Source organism: Panthera leo, chromosome D3, assembly GCF_018350215.1.
Source record: "Panthera leo isolate Ple1 chromosome D3, P.leo_Ple1_pat1.1, whole genome shotgun sequence".
Lineage (NCBI taxonomy): Eukaryota > Metazoa > Chordata > Mammalia > Carnivora > Felidae > Panthera > Panthera leo.
The window spans coordinates 22,058,259-22,078,118 of NC_056690.1; the positions used below are offsets into that span (position 1 = coordinate 22,058,259).

Sequence of the window (19,860 nt, forward strand, 5' to 3'; positions counted from 1 at the left end):
AAGCCATGGAAATTGAGATTTTTCAGAGTAGGGCAAGAAAGCCCAAGACATAGGAGGGGCACTGATTCACTTGGGGTTCTCTGACTGTAAGCAACAAAAATTGACCCTGGCTACAAGGGCCTCTGCATATGGTTATACAGGGATATCTTTCGCAGCCATATGTAACAGCCTGTACGACCAATGGAATTTATTGGAAGGATATAATAAGGCAGTTCCCAAGAATTAGAGAAGCTTAACATTCAAGAAAATCAGGAAATCTGGGCAACTGAGGAAGTCTCAGTAACATGAACTCATATGCCCCTTACAAATTATTTTCTGGTAGCATGGGAGAAGGGCAGTTTCCCAAAGGGAAGGTGAAGTGCTGCTTTCAAAGGAGGAAAAAGGCACTGGGCAGATGAATATAGCTGTCCATTATGTTACATCCTTTGGCTGTCCAGAACATGCATTCTTCAACATTAATAATTTTGGAAATGTTTCCATTCAATATACTGTAGAAAATGGATTCTTCTCCCCCAGGAGAGAACTTAAAAATAATTTCCACGTATCACATTCAGTGTCAAACCTAAGATCTCTGGGTGATAGTCTCTTTCAGTTATTAAACTAAGATGTGCCTTGAAATGTACAACTTATGCATCTGCTGGCATATTTCACCATCACCAACACACCTGTATACATTAGTGAAAAGACACTGCCAGTAGAACAGCTTTCTTATCCATTTAAAATTGTTCTATTGTCAACAGCTACCTGGCTATCCAAATTTTGCTGTCACTAGGCACATGCTTGCAAATGACAAGGGGGAAGTACCTGTACTGGCTCCTTTGCCAATAAGAATTGTTCATTTCCCCCACCCTGGGACACAGAGCAAGTTTTTGCTGCTTGTATTTCAGTCTCAGTTCCAGATCTTCCATGTTCCTCAGGGTCTGAAGCTTAATTCCCTGGTATCAATTCCTGTTATCATTCAGTAATTTGGATGCAAGCAATACAAACCTGCTTTAGCTAACAAATGAAAAGGGAACATATTTTATGGATACATGGGGGTCTATAAAAATCAAAGTAAAACTTGGGATAGCTGGGCCTTGACAACAGGAACCAGGGAACCAAGAGGGATGTACTTGCACCAATTCTGATATAGTTTCCTTGGAACACTACCATCAGAATGACCCGGCTCCTGATTTTGGGTCACCTAAGATTCAAAAGTCATCCCAAAGAAAAGTGGGGATCTATCACTAAAGGAAGGGAGAAATGACTCAGGGGAGGCAAAAATCAATGGATGACCATTATACTAATATTTAAATGATGGGGAGAAGAAAAGTATCTACAGTGGAGCATAGCCAGAAAGGCAGGAAGAAAATGAGAAATGTCACAACAACTAAGGGAAAAAAGAGTGCCAAGGTGTGTTGGGAGCAGTCTGCTGGAAGTTCAGGTAAGAGGTACCATGTACTGGACTTTGCAATAAAAAGGCCACTATCGAACTTGACTGTAGTGAGATAAGAATAATCAAGGATTTCAAAGAAAATGTGATTTTTCCCCCCTTCTACCTACCCAGTGTGAACACTGCAATAGGCCTTAGTAGATCAATATCAGTTAAGAACTGGTGAATCACTGATAAACACTGATACTATGATATCCTGATAATCCAAATACACTCATTTAAAGAGATAGGCTTGGATAATTAAAAAAACAATTACTGAATTCTGAGTTCCTCAAACAAGGTACAATGACCTTGTCAGCTTCAGTACTGGATGATGAATATATTTACCTAAATATTCACTAACATGAAGATAGGTATTTTATATTTGACAAAATAGGCTTGGTGGTAACTTGCCAAAGTCAAACAATAAGCAATAAATTTAATTTTTAAAATTCTTTTATTTTAAATAAAGTTTAAAAGTAATGTGAGTAGTGTAAAATATTCAAATACAGAAATGTATAAAGTTGAAAGTCTCATGTAATCTACACTATTTGAAGAAAGCCATTAGTAGACTTTTCTATGCATCATAAACACAAATTTTTAAGTGAGTTCACACTATACATTTTTCTATTAATAGTTTCACTTAATATATCATGGCCATTTTCCCATGTCCATACACAATACATGTACTTTATTAATTTTAACAGACATGTAGATTTCCTTATATGGCTGAACCATATATTATTCAACAATCCTTTACGGATAAACACTTAGGTTTTCCTCTATATTTTTCTACCATGTAATTTTTATGCTTCTGTAGTAACTTAAACATTGTCACTTCTTGTTTCACTTTGTCTTCTGGCATGGAAAATAAATTTCAGTGTGGCCATGACCTCTAGTTTAATAAATATTTGGATTTGTCAAGTTTTGATATTGGTAGATAGTATTTAGTCAGGCTGACTCAATTTTAAACAATAGAAACCCAACTCAAAGTAACTTAAAGCAAAAAAGGGTATTTATTGGCTCACATAACTGAAAAGTCCATAGGGATAAACTAGCTTCAGGCACGGTTGGATCCAGGGGCATAAACATTGTCATCAGGACTCAAGTCTCTCCATCATTTGGCTCTGCTTTCCTTTGCACTGGCTTCATTCTCTGGCTCATTTGATATGGTGGGCCCTGTTGGTTAGAACTTTTCATACTACAAAGTCAAGCAATCTCAGTAAAGAGAGCTCCTGAGCCTCTCCTCCACAGTTCGGTAAAACTCCTAGGGCTGAGTATCACTGGACCAGCTTGAATCACACGGCCATTCCAGAACCAATTACTATGGTGAAGGAGATGGACCATGCTGATTGATCAGGTCTGAATTACATGTCCACCCAAGAAGCTTAAAGTTAGGCCAGACTGAACCATGTGGACTAGAAACAGGGAAGTGGTTCCAAGAAACATCAGAGTTGTTACAATGAGATGGAATGAATGCTGGTCAATCAAAAACAACTGATGCCAATGATAAGACCAGATACTAAAAAAGTTTAGTCTGTGTTCAGTAACAGCTGGCATTGTTACTTTCTTGACAATAAAAGTATTCTGAAAAAACGTCATGAGTAAGTTTGTCCTGTACTCAGGAAGCTTGTAATCCATTTGAATGGAATAATCATATCCAATAGCATACTTTGGATGATGCAATAAAGTTTCAATAAAAGTAAAACTCAGTGGCCATGAATCTGACAGCCCAACCATCTTGCTGACATGAAGCAGGACAACTAGCCTCCCACTGGCAAATAGTTCTGTGAGACTACTGAAGTCAGTGGTAAATTTTAAGTTCAGTGGAAAGCTCTTGTGTTTCTTTAGTCTTTTCCCAAGTTGAACTGGAACATTTCTGTCATCTATTATTGCAGAAAAGAGGAATGGACAGAGCTTGTAATCTGCTGTACTCCTTCAGATTGGGTAGAAAGGATCTCAGGTGCTGAAAATGATCAAATATATATAGGCATAGAGGCTTACTCTGCATTAAAAACAAAACAAAACAAACAAACAAAAAGAGGCTGCTGGTCAAGGAGTACATAGCATGGTCCTTCCAGTTATGAACAGTTAAGTCCTGGGGGCTGGGGGGGAGGTGAGGTGCAGGTTGCTTCTGTTCAAAATTCCCTGGTGGAACTGGGTGTAAGATAGGCTGATACCAGTTGTAGTCTTCTCAAGCACAGCCGGTCTGATTGCAACGTGTCAAAAAAGGCAGACGAGGGCTGAGTCAGGTAAACAGGTAAATAGAGTACCTTCAGCAGGGCTAGCCACACCAATAGCCAGGATGTGATCTGGAAGAATGGGCAGATTAATATCAAAGCTCTGTAAATTAGCTTTTACCCTGAGTCCTCCAGGGTTATTCCATAGGGTTGACTCTGGATACCATTTTCTGATCTTAAAGGGCCAGTCAGGTATAGCAGCTTTAATTTTCCTGTTTATCTGCCCAGGAACTTTCAGCTCAGTAGAAGGCTATATTCTCAATTCAGACTTGAGGTTCTGTTGAGGAGTCTATGCTACATCTGGGAATGACAAAGTTGGGAGAGCCAGATTCATCAAGGTTGGCCCTACTCTCTTTGGTAATCAAGTCTCCACCTTCTGAAACTCAGTCCATCTCTGAGAATCAGCTTATAAACAAGGCCTTAGATTGGTGGGTGGTGCTGCTGAGACTTATATTGAGATCTGAAGCAGGGAGATAGTAGGTAAGATCCTAGGTTTCAGTTTTAGGCTTTCTGCATTTTCAACTATCAATTCTTATACACAGAGTATATTAGACTCTTGAACAGATGATCATCCTCACCTTAAGCCCCTCATTTTGACAGGATTAAAGGGAATGACTGGCAGTGTAGATCAATGTCTTTTTCTGTAATGTACAGGAGAAAGAGAAAATTGAGCTGATGTTTTGTAGTAGAAAAATGGAGTCTGTAGATAACTTCTTATTAACAAACAATAGTTGTATATACAAGCAGCTAGTCATTAGATTTTTATTAGTTGAGGATGTGCAGGCCTTGTTTGATGATTTGTAGACAGAGTCATGTAATCAGGGTTAGTCTAAAGAGTAAGAGACAAAGATACAAAGAAATCATTCCCAACATTTAACCAGTGCATTCATTAAAGTAGTTGAGGACAGCTGCCCCTTAAGTAGACTGTGAAGTAAGAGAATCAGATTTTTCTCATGACAAAAATCGAAGTCTACTTGTTTGACATGATCTGGTCTGGGAGTTCATGAATTGAATCCATCCTGCAGAAACAGATAAGTGTCTTAATGCCTGAGTATCTCATAGCAAGGAATGAAGTCAGCCACTCTGAATCAGTGTAAAACAATATTGAGACAGATGAAATTCCATTAAAATATCCACAAGGACAAGACACTGTGGTCTTGTGACATTAGGAAGAAGCTGCAGGAAGCTCTTGAGTCTACTGATAAAATTCTTAGCTGCAGGCTTTGTAGATTTTTTTTCAAGTCAGTCTACATTTTCAGCAAAAAGGTAGATATGCAACTTGAGATGCCCAGCAAGCAAGCTCCATGGCCTGGTCAAAAGGTCTACCTCCAAATAATCCTAACACCTGTAGTTGATGGTACCTGACATCAAAAGGTCCATCATAAAAGAACATCTCTCATTGGTTAGAAGAAAATCTTTCGAAGGGTCACATTTAAAATCACATACATCAGAGGATGTTCAAAAATTGTCTCTTGTGGACCAGATGTTACCTGTAGTTAGAGCAGAATATTCATAATTTTGGAGCAGATATGCCAGTGATGGAGGAAATTTTGTTTTTTAAGGTTATTACCTCATTTATCCTGGAAACAGCAGTTAAACTGAATAAAAACCAAGGAGCAGTGTAACTGCCACTGGTTGAGTCATAGTGACTTGCAGTTTTGAGAATAACATGAATAACCAGGTACCTTTTTAGGTAATGTTGCCAGAATTTCAGTTCTGCTTTCATAGTTAATGGTTATCCCTTGCACACGAAGTAGAGTACCATGGCTGATGATGGGAGGTCCAATGTACAAGTTGGTCTTATATGGCCTCAACGAGGCATCATCAACTTTAGTACCAGCTTCAATACCTGGCGATTCAGGTATCCAGGAGATCAAGACTTCAAAGTTATGTATTTCAAGTACCACTAGAGCATGTGGTGTTTGTGATAGAAGTTGGGTAAGGGAGTGTGTCAGTGTAGAGTACGTATGCATTGCTCTCTGACTATATTGAATGCCAGGAATCACTCATTTGAAATCCATCTGGGGGTACAGGGCTGTTAATCTAGGTCCATTTGATACCACTTTCAGCCCACTTGACTACCCTGGGGTGGCAAAGATATGCCCATCTTCTTGCACTTTTCTGACTTTGCCCACAGTAAGCATTCCTAAGAATGTGCAGCATCAACTGAACATGGACTGGGTTGGGTAGAGGTACAGATCAGAATGCCATTCAGGTTGCACATGTTGTCTAGGGCAGTGGTTTTCAAACTGTGTTCTGAAGAATTCTAGGTGTTGTAAAGAAGTCTCCTTAGGGGTCACCATGGTGGTAAAGGAAGATGCTTGTGGCAGGTTTCAGGCCCCCCACTCCTGCTTCATCTACAGCAGCTTCTCTTTTATTCTGGGCTTCCACATAGTTTTCATTGAAAGGGCTTCATGGTCACAAAGCCTTTGGAAAACCAATGATCTAAGAATAAGTTGTTCACAAAATGCTGAAATACAAAAAATAGGTCACAGAAACCAGAAACTGTGAGCAAAGCCTGTGGTAAGCCAAGGTGTTTTCCTATTCATTCTTTCCTTAATACGGACCACATTACAGAATGATGAAGTTAACATTCAACTCTGCTATAAATTCTGATTGCCTCAAATTGGGTTTGTGACTATCAGTGAACAGGGCTATTGGTTTTAAGTGACAATAGCACTGGGATTTTTGCAGTCAGCATACAGCTGCAAAATGCTTTCATTTCTTTGCAAGTATTATCCCAAGTCCATGGCTAGATGACTTCTCTTCAAGATCTTTGAAGATCTCAATGGGCCACAACTCAAATTCTATGAAAATATTATTCTCCTCCCCCTCTTCTCCCACCATCCTTTTCCTCCTCCCTTCCCTTCCCAATCTCCTCACCCACCTGAGATACAATGCCCTTAAACTAGGTTTACAGCACAATTTTAGGGACAGAAAAATATGTTGTTAAATGTCATGGAATTCAACCAATTTGGGGGCAAAATAAACTTTTCCCCATTCTCTTCCCACATATCCCCACAAACCTTCTAGAGGTTCCTTTCACAGAAAATAAGAGGTAATGGTCAAGATGTAGGACTCTCAGATGATAAAGACATATAAATTCAAGCAGTTATTGACAAAAGTAAGAAAAGAGGGTGGTGGTTTCAAAGATTCCATTTACTCCTGAGTCTTCAGGGCAATCAGGAAGCACTGGCTATACTGCTCCAAAGCAGTTTCTCCATTAAAAGGAATGCTCCCAAAAGAACAGTCTGTCCTTGATTAAACTTACTACACACTAGGCTAAATAGCTCAATGAGGCTCTTTGTTGCAAGTCTTCTGAGATCTTTTAATATGCTACACTCAATTGGGAAGGGAACACGTATTTTACCACCTTACAAGACTACATAAGCTCTACATATAGATGTTGTATGCATGCACCATATACATGCATACACACATATGTGAACAGCACTGCTCTAAAGAAATAGAGGATCCATTTTAAGTAAATTTTGAGGGATAGAGGACCTTAGATAAGATCTCAGTGTCCAAGAGTACTAATAAAACTTTTTAAAAAATTTTACAAAGAACAAAACATGAAAAGGGATTTCCAATCAGGCCATTTGGGAACGTGAGAAGACTATGTGAACAACGGATCTAGAAGTAGCTTTGTGTTTCATGTGGTGTAGTCTTACTGTCAGATGACCATGTGCCATGTTGACTGGATAAATCTACCACTAAGGAGACAATCTGCTCTTAAACCTTAGGGGTAAGTGCCATGGAATTCTGGCTTAGATGGAGCCATCATAAAATTACACTTATGACATCCTGACTGACTGAGGGCACCAGATCAGGAAGTGGGAAACTTTTCTGGGGTTACCAAACTCCAGTCATTTTAACACTGCAGGTAAAGTAGAGGCTAAATTAATTCCATGGAGAGAACTGGACTGGGAGTCAGAAGGCCTGACCTTTATCACTTCGTAGCTATGTCATCTTGGATAACCTTTAAACTTCAATTTCCTCATTTGCAAAAAGAAATTATAATCTATTGTGTTGTTTTGATAATTGAGATTTATGCATGTAAAAGTGCTTTGAAACTATAAAGTGCTATATAAACATAAGGGATTACCATGATAGGTTCTACCTGGATGTATCAAGAGGCCTTTTCTGGAATCTGATTGGAGCTTTGTGAGATGCTGTTAGATAAAGGGATTCCTTGGTAGAATTTCTTACATTTGTGTGAAAAGTTCTGGTTCCTGAGTAATCCCAAAGATGCTGTGAGTTCACTGTGCCTTTGTTTTAATTCCAGTATCTGCTGGTCATTATATCTGCTTTCTATTCAGTAGGCTACTACAGACTTGAAGTGGAAAAAGAATAGGGTCCCGTGATCTGGATAGGACCCTAGACACTTCACGAATTTCAATCATTCGAAATTGTGGGGCATGATCCAACGTCGTTCTTGAAAGATGTTACCATTCTTCAGTGTTGATAACTAAAAATCCCCTGGTCCAAATTTATTATGTGTCTCTGAAGGCTTTAACTGAAGAAACGAAATGCACACTCATGGAACAAACTGGGCCTTTTGCTGTGATAAAATAGCTTCAGCTATCTGGCTTGAATAGTTTGACTTCACTATAAAGGGCTGTGCTGAATCTGGGTAGAACAGGACAGGAGTGGAGGTGAAGGCCACATCATGATGGTTGAATGCCTCTTGGATCACCATGGTCCACTGGAATGGTGTCTTCTTCAGCAGTAAGGTGAAGGAATCACCATGGGCAAAAATCCAGGTACCAGATCTATAGGCTGATGGAACAGTACAAGGAAGGTGGTCAGAAGGTCCAGGTGAACACTCAGCCATCAGGAGGCACAGGACTGGAAGGGATAGGAACAAAACAGGTAAGATAACAAATGCACAGAATTACAAACACAGGACTCCTAACACTAGAGTGGGTCTACTGTCAGGATTATCAGCTGCTGGATGGGTACTAATTCTCAGTAAGCCTAACTAAAAAGCTGACAGATGGGAAAATGGGGAATAATAATAATTTTTTTTAAAAAAGCCTTCTGATTAACAATTAGTGATGATAAGAACAGAAACAGTTCTCTGGCAGGGACTGCTTCCTGACTCTTGAGAACAAACTGTCTCAGGAAAGCAGCAAACAAGGAACTGCCTTAAGTCTCATATTGTGGGGCAGTAATGTGACTGTATTCAGGCTGTTGGGCAGTGGTTTTGGGGGGGGGGAGGGGGAAGAAGTGGCTCCATGGATAGCACAAGAACTGAATTTAAATTTACATAGAACACGAACCTAGATTTTGTCCTTCTTCCTTTTCCAATGCCTTGCTCAAATTATTTCAGGACCTTGCACTTTCAAAAGCTTTTACTTTGATTTTAACAAGATGCCATCTTGAGTGGTAGAGAATAAGGTACTTGGGAAATAAGGCACTGTTCTTTGCATCCTTCTGTTAAATACCCTATGCAACGTACCAGTTTCTCTTCCATGTTTGAGGGCTCCCTAAATCTTTTTAAACTTAGAATTAAAAAAAAGAAATACATGAAACACAGAAAGAAACATGGCCCATACTAGTGATCTTTTGCCTAATTAAGAGTAATTAGATTACCACACAGCAATTAAACAAATGCTTACTAAATGTTTATTCTGATAGCCTAGTCTCTAAATTACTCCTTTCTGTGAAATGCTTGATTACATATAGTAGTATGTGCAGCAAAGACTCTTAAAACAAAGCCTTTGCTTTCAAGGGCTTACTATCTGGAAAGAGAGCAAATGCTTGCAAATGACTACGAGGTATGCTCTGCATAGAGAGCTAAAAGGTAAACAACATAATACTCAAAAAAAAAAAAAAAAAAAGATAAAGTTAGGGAGACTCATGAAGAAGAGAATATCTGACTTGAATATTGAAGAAATGGCATTGTTCTGACAGGTGAAGAACCAGAGGAGAGCATTCCAGGGTAGAGAAGAGAGCATGAACGTTAAGTGCAGAGATGTAAGAACAAGGCATTTTGGAAAATAGCAAGTACCGTAGTTCACTTTGGATGGAGCGTCACTAGAACTTGCAATGAAGCTCTGGCAGAAACTCAGGTCTTCAAATTCCCAGTAATAGCGCTGGTGGCAGTGCTTGCTCCATTGTTGTCTCTTCTCAAATCAAGGTCAACAGCCCCCAGATTCAAAAACAAGTATGTTCAGCTCCAGAGTCCCTGTCACATCCTGACGAGCTCTTCAGGTCCCAGGTGCAGTTCTTGAAAATCTGGAAATCTGGAGTCCATGCCGTGGCTACACAGAAAAGCATCTGCTGCAGCTAGTGCAGAACACTGTAGTGAAATCTTTTCGGCCTCCTATCCTGGACATCTCATGTTTTGTTACAGAATTTCAAGCTTTGAGTTCCAGTTGTTTTTTTTCCTCTTTTCTCCTGAGGAAAGCATCTTCTAAGATCACCACAGTCTTAAGATTCTTTTGAGGTACATCCAGATAACAACAAAGGAGCTAAAAGACCAACACATTTTTCTCTAAAACAGTCCTTTCTCTGGAAGTGAGATCATTTGTCTCTGCCCTTTACGTAAAAGGAATAGTCAATTGATTTTCTCAGACATTTGTATGAAATAACAAAACAGGTGAACACCTAACCAGACGAAATACACTTATATGTATTTATGTTCACTTGCTTAGAGCTGTACCACTGGTAAGCACCACTCCACAAAGAGAAAATGTTTGAAATACAACTGTTCAAACATTTCTATAGTGTTTGCTGGATAATGGCCTGGAATTTGATAAAAGCAGCTGACAATTAACAAAGAAGCAATAACTGGCATCTTGGCCATCTTAGTAACACACTTGCAAGCAAATAGAATACAAAGCAGGCCAGGAAAAAAGTAAGCACTGAAACACTTCCAAATCTACTGATTTTGAAGTTCAGCCGAAGTCATAACAAAATTTCAGAGAATGTTAACCTTCAATTAATAAAGATAAGCCCCCAAACATCTTCAAGAATTCCATGCCTGGTTTAGTCTGTTCCAGTGAGCCAGCTTGCTAAAAATCCACCTGCACCATTAATTAGCTGGATTCGGCAGCACCATTTAAAAATAAGCCTGCTCACTACCAACCGCAGAGACTAAAGATATACAATAGAAGCAAGTAATGGATCGCAACCATGGTCGTGGAAAATGGTCAATGAAAGGGAAAGGTAGTCAGGCACCAGTATAAGCAGCAGAAAAACAAGAGTTGCTGGGCCAAGGATTAAATAGGTTTCTCGATACTAGGGAACACATCCATTTCTAGTTTCAGCTGCTTTATATTGGGTGCCATTAAACCATACCATACACGTCAGCCAGCGTTCAGGCACCCCATGGTAAAAGGAAAGGACTCAGAATAGAAGCCAAGCAGTGGAGTGTTGTTACCCCAAATATCCATTATGCATAGAAACAGCTCACATATCCCAGGGATCCTAACAGGGGCTTCAAATCGGTTGTGAAGGGTCCCAAATGACATCTAGGCCTCAGTTTCCTCCTCGTGGCATTACGGAATTGTAGTTCTTAACTCTTGTGGGTCACATGTCCCCTTTTGAAAACTGGCTGGCGATGGATCCTCATTCCCCCAAATGCACACTCCCACTATTTCTGCATACAATTTCGGGGGAACTTGGGGGCTTCCAACTCCAATCCAAGGTTCCCAGGTTCAAAATCCAAGAACTGGGCAATTGCTAACTTTTCTTACAACTCAAAAAAAAACCCATTACAAACAATAATCATCCCTTACGTACACCGACGCTTTATAGTTTACAAAGCGCTTTCAACCCTACAAACATTGATAGGCAGAGGAGGAAACTGAGGCGCTGACAAATTACAGAGTGATTTGCCTAAGGTCACTCGGCCAGCTGGTGGCTAGGCCCGGAAGCAAACCCAGCTCTTCCGACTCCGGGGCTTGTCTCCCCGCCCCGGAGCTGCCGCCAAAGCTCCCGCCCCTCACTAAGGGGGCATGAGGAGGAAAAGACAAAGTAGAAAGCCCACCACCAACCATCCCCCAGCCCCCTCTTGCCCCCCCAACTGGGTCCTTGCAGGCCCCGAAGGGTGGCGCCAGGCCTCCACGCCGGCCCCGGCCACCCCCGCCTCCCCGGCCGCGCCAAATCCCGCCGCCGCCGCCGCCTCCCCGGGAGCGGGGCGGAGCAGCTGCCCGCCGCCGCCAACCACCCGGACGACTCCTCGTCGAATCGCAAACGCATAGGCCGCCGCCCGAGTTCTGCGTACGAGAAGAAAGACGCGGCGCGAGCGCCAACGGCCACCGGGCGCGCGCCGCGGCGGCCGGGCCTGCGCCCCAAGAGCTGGATGCCAGAGCAGGAGAAAGAGCCGCCAACCGATCGCTCGATCGACCGCGCGCCCGCTCCTTCGCCCTACCAGACCGGGGAGGGGGGGAGGGCGCGCCAGGGCGTCTTCGAGTTAGGGGCCTGACTCCCCGGCGACGAGACAAGATGGCTCCTCCGGTCCGCGCCGCAGCTACCGTCCCGGCTGCGTCGCTCGGCCCGCCCCCGGTACTGTTTCTTTAAATGGCGGAGAGGGTCATGAAAGCAGGAAGAGAGGCGCGCGCTCTCACGTGACAGGGGCGGGCCCGGCTAACAAGATCCGGTCACGTGGAGACACGCTACCCACCAATCAGGAGGCGTCGCATCAGGGCGGGGGCGGGAGGAGCTGTGGCTCTGTGATTGGCCTAATGCACCGCGGAGGCCTCGGGGGCTTGGGGCGTCGGGGAGTGCGCGAGGTGGCTCGGGTTGTGTGCTCCAGCGGAGACAAAGCAGTGGCTGAGGTGGCTGTGGCGGCTGCGGCAGGGGCGGCAGAACACCTATAAACGCCGAATTCTGTGGTGTTGAGTCCTGTCATCTCATCCAGCGCGGCGCGTGGGCGGCTGGTCTCGCGGCGGCGGCAGCGGCGGAGGCGGAGGCAGCACATGGTTCCAAGAGCGCGCTGCGGTTGTTGGGTTCCAATTCCGTGGGGAGGGACAAAGGCAGCTTTGAGCACCCGGCAACGCCGGGTCGGGTGCTGCGCTCGCCACCCTGCCCTCGATCCGGGCCTTGAAAGCTGGGACTAACTCCTCTCTGTGAGGAGGAGGAGGCGGCGGCCTCGGGACTGAGGCCCTGGAAGGGCCTGAGAGCCGGAGGCCTCTGTCTGAGGGAAGTGGGGGAGGGGCGCTGCCCGCCTGAGGTGATTTGGGCGGGTCAATTCTGAGGCGTTTTTGTGGGTCAGTGTGAGGTAATTTGACCCACTACCCTGAGGAGATTGCGACGGGACCACAAGCTAGGTCTGGTCTGGGCTTTCGAAACGGAAATCGCCGTCGCCGTCAGCGATTAGGAGACTTCAGTTGGGAGGTGGTGAAGGAAGCGGGAACTAACGCCATATGCACTCCGTCGACTTCGTGGCCGCCAGCCTGGGGCCTCTTTAAGAATCACAGGATCTTTGGTGAAGACATGGGTGGCTGTCCAGTTTTATGACAGAAGGTGGTAGCTTTCCGGATTGATAAATTTCCTGGCCGGAAATTTAGAGGAACAAAAAAGCTCGAAGAACGTGAAGATGGAGCAGTAATAAAACCTCTCAAGTCCAATACTGTCTACTCCAAGACCATCCACATTCGACTCCTTGAGCTATCGCAACTTAAACTAAAGCTTAAGACTACAAATCTATGACATAGTTTTCTTCAGAATATTACATCATAGTCATTAAGAAGATAAAAAAGCTTGGAGAGATCAATTGTAGTTTTAGACATCTCTTTCAATATATTTTGGATAGACACCAGTTAACCTTGTTTAACAGTAAGGAGCACAGACTTAACCAAACCTTTACTGGGAGGAATCCTGGAAAATCTATTCCATTATAAAGTTATAGGTCCCAGTTAGTGGGTGAAGGACTGGAGACCTCACCGCACTCATGGCTTTCACAAATTACAGCAGTCTGAATCGAGCTCAGCTAACCTTTGAATATCTACATACAAATTCGTAAGTATCCTTTAGGTGCCACTGAGGTCACTGATAACTCATTCCTTGATAATACGAAAATCATTTTCCCAGAAAATTCTGCTTTTTTTACTTTTTGGGATGTATCACTGGATGAGTCTTGAGCTCTGTATTGAAGAACTGAGATAAGTGAGATATTTGTTGCTAATCCAGAAGAATACAATCTTCATTTGTTGGATCAAAATTTATTTGATCAAATGCAAATTTTAGTTATTTGAAGTCAATATATTGAGGTGTTTGATAGGAATCCAACAAGTGCTGTTCTTTGGATCCCCAGGAGTTGGACTATTCTCATATCGACTTTCTTTTTAGTGACAACAGCCAAAACAGTTGGGTTATAACAAGTCTTTTTTTTCCTAACAAGAAAAAGAAAAGAATGAAGATCTTTAAATGACAACTTGTGAGAAGAAATTACTAATTTTTGTTGTCAGCAAACAGTTGGCTTTATCTTCCTGGGAAATTCGTCCCTAATTCCAATGAAATTTTTATGTGCTAGGCAGAAAATAGCAACTTGTTTAAACCCATAATTTAAGTAGCCTTTCCCCAAAATGTGTGCAAATCACAGGACACATATGGTGTTTATGTTTGAGCTCATTAGGAGATTATCATTATTCCGTGTTGATCTGGAATGTTTCAGGGTTAACTGTTATGCCACTCTCTTGGAAGTAATTCAGTGGGGTCATAACTACTTAGTGTTCTAATACATTCATTCATCACTTTTGAGATGAAGGTAAGTATTCTACCATTTTAGTATTTGCAGAGGTGATGAGCAGCTACATGAATGGCTCAGAGATCTGAAGAACCGCTTTGAGGGTTGAGATGATAGACTTCAAACATCTAGTAACAGTAAAATAATTTTTAGCTTTTTATGGGAAAGGGCAACATGTTATGACGTCTGTAATTTTTTTTGCTTTTTTTCCTATCAAGTAAATAAAAGTTTTGAGTAGTGAATTGCCAAATGGTGATAGTCTGGTTTTATTTTTTTTTTAGGAAGCTTATTAGCGAACTAGAACTGGTTTTAGAGTAGGTACTGTAGGGCCTGAGAGGCGAAGTCTCATGCTACGGAAGATGAATCTGAAGCCCACTTAGATAGGTTGGTGATGCTTATTTAGCTAATTAATAACGTCTTGGGCAAGACCCTCAGTATCCTTTTTTATATTTGAATTGTGTTTAAGAACAAGCATTTGAAGGCCACTTAGATGTTCACCGGTGATTGTATTTAATAATTGGTTACTTCAGTTCTGAATTGTGGAATGAGGGGCCAAATTTGGAATGACAAGACTATATGATAATCTTGGAAGAGCTTCCCCAAAGACTTTTTGATAATAATAGTAACAACAATTAATTGCTTCTTGCCAGTCACTTTTAAATGTGTAAAATAATCCTTATAGTAACCTTGCTGGAGTAAGGATTATTCCTATTTTGCATTTGAGGAAACTGGGCTCAGAGTAACATGCCAGAAGTTACACATCTGCTAAGTGGCAGGTTTAAGGCATCAAGATTTAAGGCAATAAGTTTTACCTGGCCATAATGGTTAGTGTTTTTAGCTATCAGGCAGTACTAACTCTAGTCGAGTATACTTTTAAGGGCTTGTTTTCTTATAAAGCAAAGGGTTTACTTCCTACTTTGAAAGTCTATTCAATTTTAGTTTATCTCAAATTTTTTAATTTGAGGTTCTGGAATACTCTTATATTGCCATTTTATAACTTATTAACAATAGGTGAACAGAACTAAGGTATAGAATAAAATTCTAGTTAAGTCACTTGTTTAAAATACAACTGGAGAATTCTCTGTGAATTTGACTTTCCCATATTGACTTGGAACCACCTGCTTGCATGAACATTTGAGGGTTGAATGTATCATTTTGGAAGCTCTAGATTTTCTAATCTGGATCACACCTTTGAAGTTGTATACTTTAGGATGTATCTAATCCTGCCAGAAGAAAATATGAACCCTGGAATACCAAGATAAGTTGGTTTGTAACCAGTTTGAAGATTTATTTATCACGGTAATGTGACTAGAAATTCATTTCTAGAGGAAACAAATGTTTAAATTTTCCTAAGCCGTGACTTGTTACTCCTTATGATGGTAGATTGATCTTCTCTGTGTTAAGTGATGCAAGGTCACCTTCAGAAATGGGAAGATTTTTCTTAGAGTACCTTCTCCTTTGTTCTTTTACAATTTTTAAAACACAAAACCATTATAGAGTGTCTGACATCTACAATATTGCCATATTGTGAATTATGTAAGGTATGGCCCTTTGCTTACCTCCCGTGTAACGTAGACTTGCAGGTGGAACACAGGCAGACTAGAAGGATAGAAATCAGTGTGGTGCAATGGAGAGAGCATGCATAGGCTTGGGAGCCAGCCAAGCTTGGATTTGACTGCTTCCTGGTTGAGTTTTTGGGCAGATTGATTTCCCTGAGCCTCTGTTTCTTCATCTATAAAATGGAGCTAATCTGACAGTGTTTATGAGGAGTATGTTAAATAATGTTTATAAAGTAATTAGCTCATACATGGTACATGATGATCATTGAATAGATGGTGATTATTGTTTATTCAGTGTATGATTTATATAAACCACAAGTTGGTCAATATGGTAGCAAGTTGCTGTTTGGTGGTATTCATTAGACAGATACATTCTTAGGAGCATTTACTGGAGACAGTAAACATCTGTCTTGAATTTTTTTTTTTTTTTTTGGTATGATGTCTGTGGTAAGTGTTGATGGTTATTGGTTACATCAGCATTAAGGTTTAAAGCAGGCCTGTGAAATTTTCATAACATGAAAGTCTTAGTCTTGGTTATTTCCTTTTAATACTGGGTGTTGCAATTACGAAATGATGAGTTTTTGAATAAAAGGAGTTTTATACAGTTACTGGTCTTTAGTGGTGGGTTTTGTGACTGTTAGTAAAAAGTTCATGGCAATCTAGGTGCTAGACTCCAGATATAGTGATGGTAGTGATGTTCCTTTGTGACAAGATGCGTGTCTTATGTCACTGTTTGCAGTACTGCTAAGTGGTCTGAGAGAGCAGGATGCTTAAGTATAAGATGACTGCTTTCCATGTCTTTTCCTCTTGGCACGTTTGATAAATTATCTTGGCCATATGATACTTTGGTTTGTTTTATTTATATATGTAGTGAATGAACATAGAGGAACCTGTCACCTCTAGAGACTTAATAGTTTGGGGGACTTAAAATCCTGTTGAAATGTGGGTTCACGCTCTAAATATATTAAAGCTATTTGAATGTAAAAATTGTTGCTCTAGTTTCTCAGCTTTATTTTCTAGCAGTTAAGGCAATTAACTGTTGTCAACATCTCCAAGAACACAGCAGAAGCTATCACTGTATGATAGACTTGTGGATAATCTATTGGTTTAAATTCAGGCTGAATATAAATAGGGACACCATATTCCGTATGTAATGAGTAGATTTACCCGTGAATTTGTCACTGGAAATGCTGAGCTGCAAAACTATTTTGATCATGGCACAAATGGCATAAAAGCCAAGATCACTTGAAAGTGAGAGTTTGTTAAAAATCCTTGTCTTTTTCCAGATGGTTGACCTTTCTTTGATAACATGCAAAGAATCTTTACATCTGTGAAAATAATTTTCTTTGATACTTGCTCAGATATCTGTTTCAAATGCTAGCAAGCAATGAGTGTGCCTCTTTGAATATTATTTGAAAAAAGGAGAGAACTTATGTAGTCAGTATGTTTTTGATTCTTCTGATTTTAAAAAACATTTAGAACTCTGATTTTAGAATTTGTTAGTAGGACCCATTAATCAATCAGTTGAAGGTCTGGAGAAGAGATGTGTGTTGTCTCTGACTTTCCCAGCAGTTGTCACAAAAGGCCCCTTTTGTGATGTGTCAGTATACATCACAATAATACCCCTCAGCTACACTTTTTAAATTTTCTTATTTTTTTAATGTTTATTTTTGAGAGGGAGAGAGCACACGTGTGTGTGAGCGGAGGAGGAGCAGAAAGAGGGAGACACAGAATCCAAAGCAGGCTCCAGGCTCTGAGCTGTCAGCACAGAGCCTGACATGGGGCTCAAACTCATGGACCATGAGATCATGACCTGAGCCGAAGTCAGATGCTTAACTGATTGAGCCACCCAGGAGCTCCCACTTTATTTTTTTTAAAAAAAATGTCTATTTATTTTGAGAGGGAATGTGTGTGTGTGTGTGTGTGTGTGTGCACACAAGCTAGTCAGGGGAGGAGTAGAGAGAGAGGGAGAAAGAGGATCCCGAGCAGGCTCCGTGCTGTCAGCACAGAGCCCAATGTAGGGCTCAATCCCATGAACCATGAGATCATGACCTGAGCTGATGAGTCTGACACTTAACTGACTGAGCCACCCAAGTGCCCCTCCCTTGGTTACATTTTAAAGATATTTGTTAACTTGCCTGAAACAGTTACGTGTGGAACAGCATTGATACTATGTGGAACAACAAAAGCCATTTGGAATGTTTTCTTTAAATTCTAAATATACAAGGCACATTTCTAAACGTCGTGTAGAAAGCAGTGAAAACTTAGCCAGAGATACTTTGTCCTTGCCCTGTTGAGATCTTGAATTCTGAATGTCTCTCATTTTCATGTGAAGCAGTTTTCATGTGAAGCAATCAGAAATATGTATTGCTGAGAAGCAGTCACCATTTCTTTTTTTTAATTTTTTTTAATGTTTATTCATTTTTGAGAGAGAGAGAGAGAGAGGCAGTGAGCAAGCAAGGGAGGGGCAGAGAGAGAGAGAGAGCCACAGAATCCTAAACAGGCTCTAGGCTCTGAGCTGTCAGCATAGAGCCTGATGTGGAGCTTGAACTCACAAACCGCGAGGTCATGACCTGAGCTGACGCCTAATCGACTGAGCCACCCAGGTGCCCCTATGGTCACCATTTCTGTTTGTGATTTCTTTGCCCTGATAGTAAAGGGTATTAGAGTAAGTTTTGAAGACTATTCATATTCACTGTTTTCACTACCAAAGGCCAGTTCTTGATTCTTTGATGTATTCCAGAGATTCCTGCATATAAATTGTAGTCCCATTCTTATGGTTGTTCTGTTTGTTTGTTTGTTTGTTTGGGTTTTTTTGGTTTACAGGAGTTTTATTTCTGAATTTCCTTGACTATATTAAAGTATAACTTTTTATTGAAATAAGTATTGCAATAGAATTTGTTATTTTATATAACAATCCTCAAAATTAAAAAAAATTTTGAGGATGGAGAGTAATTCACTTTGTTAAGTTTTTAGCTACTTCTATTCAGACAGGAAAATGACTGAAAGCTTGAGAGCAAATGTTAGATTCACTTTTAAATTATATTACCTTTAGTAAATCACCTTTAATTTTCTAACATTTCTATTTCTTTAGTGTAGTAATCTACAGAATACTTTGTTTCTTCAGATGATAATTTGAAGAATTTAAGATGATTCTAGAAACTTAAATATTTTTAACTAAAGATACATATGTTTTATGCAGGTGTTTTTTCCATAGAAATTGTTTTTCTTTAAAAAATTTTTTTTTAATGGTTATTTAGTTTAGAGAGAGACAGAGCGCCAGTGGGGGAAGGGCAGAGAGAGAGGGAGACACAGAGTCCTAAGCAGGCTCCAGGCTCTGAGCTGTCAGCACAGCCTGATGGCAGGGCTCAAACCCATGAGCATCAAGATCATGATCTGAGCTGATGTCTGATGCTTAACTGACTGAGCCACCCAGGTGCCCCTGAAATTGTTTTTCTTTTCATGTAAAATAATTAAGGATTGGATTTTGGTCAGAAGAATTTGAACTCTATTTTCTAAGTGAATTGGAGATAAATTTCTACTTTTTACTAAGACCTATTTATTGATGCCATCTTGGATTAGCAACAGATATAATCACTGATCTCACGGGGGAAAAGTTCTTCCTAAAATTCCAATATTTTTTTTTTCCTTTTAGTAACAGTTTTAATTCAAAATTTGTAGTTGCAAAAATTTGTAGGTTTACTTGAGGGGAAACCAGGGTTTCTGGACAGTTCAGCTTTGGGTGTTTATTTTATAAGCAAATATTTTACAATTTGTTTTAAGTTTTACATGATATAGTAAGTGATCAGAGATCCTGGACACTGGTTATTTAATTTTGGTATATTTCATTCTAAATTTTTAGAAATTTTCACTTTAATGGCTACAACAGTTATACCAAAAAAAAAAAAAAAAATATATCAATGGGTATAATTTGTGTATTTTTGAAAAATT

General features: G+C 40.6%; 1 protein-coding gene and 1 long non-coding RNA gene across 7 annotated transcripts in view; one reads left to right on the forward strand and one right to left on the reverse strand.

The window, feature by feature from the left end:
* Positions 1-2,404: 2,404 nt before the first annotated feature.
* LOC122204241 lies at positions 2,405-12,385 on the reverse strand. Of its 2 annotated transcripts, XR_006195570.1 has the most exons (3): positions 9,668-12,193; positions 7,775-8,502; positions 2,405-6,121 (listed from the first exon to the last, which is right to left on the reverse strand). It is a non-coding gene; the product is annotated as an uncharacterized LOC122204241 (long non-coding RNA). The 2 variants fall into 2 exon arrangements; XR_006195569.1 differs by having other exon boundaries at positions 2,405-8,502; positions 9,668-12,385.
* A 285-nt stretch (positions 12,386-12,670) lies between these two features.
* MORC2 (MORC family CW-type zinc finger 2) overlaps positions 12,671-19,860 on the forward strand; it is a 39,458-nt gene continuing 32,268 nt past the window's right edge. For all 5 annotated transcript variants that reach the window (XM_042911667.1, XM_042911668.1, XM_042911670.1 and 2 more), the window contains exon 1: positions 12,671-13,623. In XM_042911667.1, the coding sequence (XP_042767601.1) occupies positions 13,556-13,623 (68 nt within the window). In that variant the 5' untranslated portion in view covers positions 12,671-13,555. The remainder of the gene's footprint in view (positions 13,624-19,860) is intronic.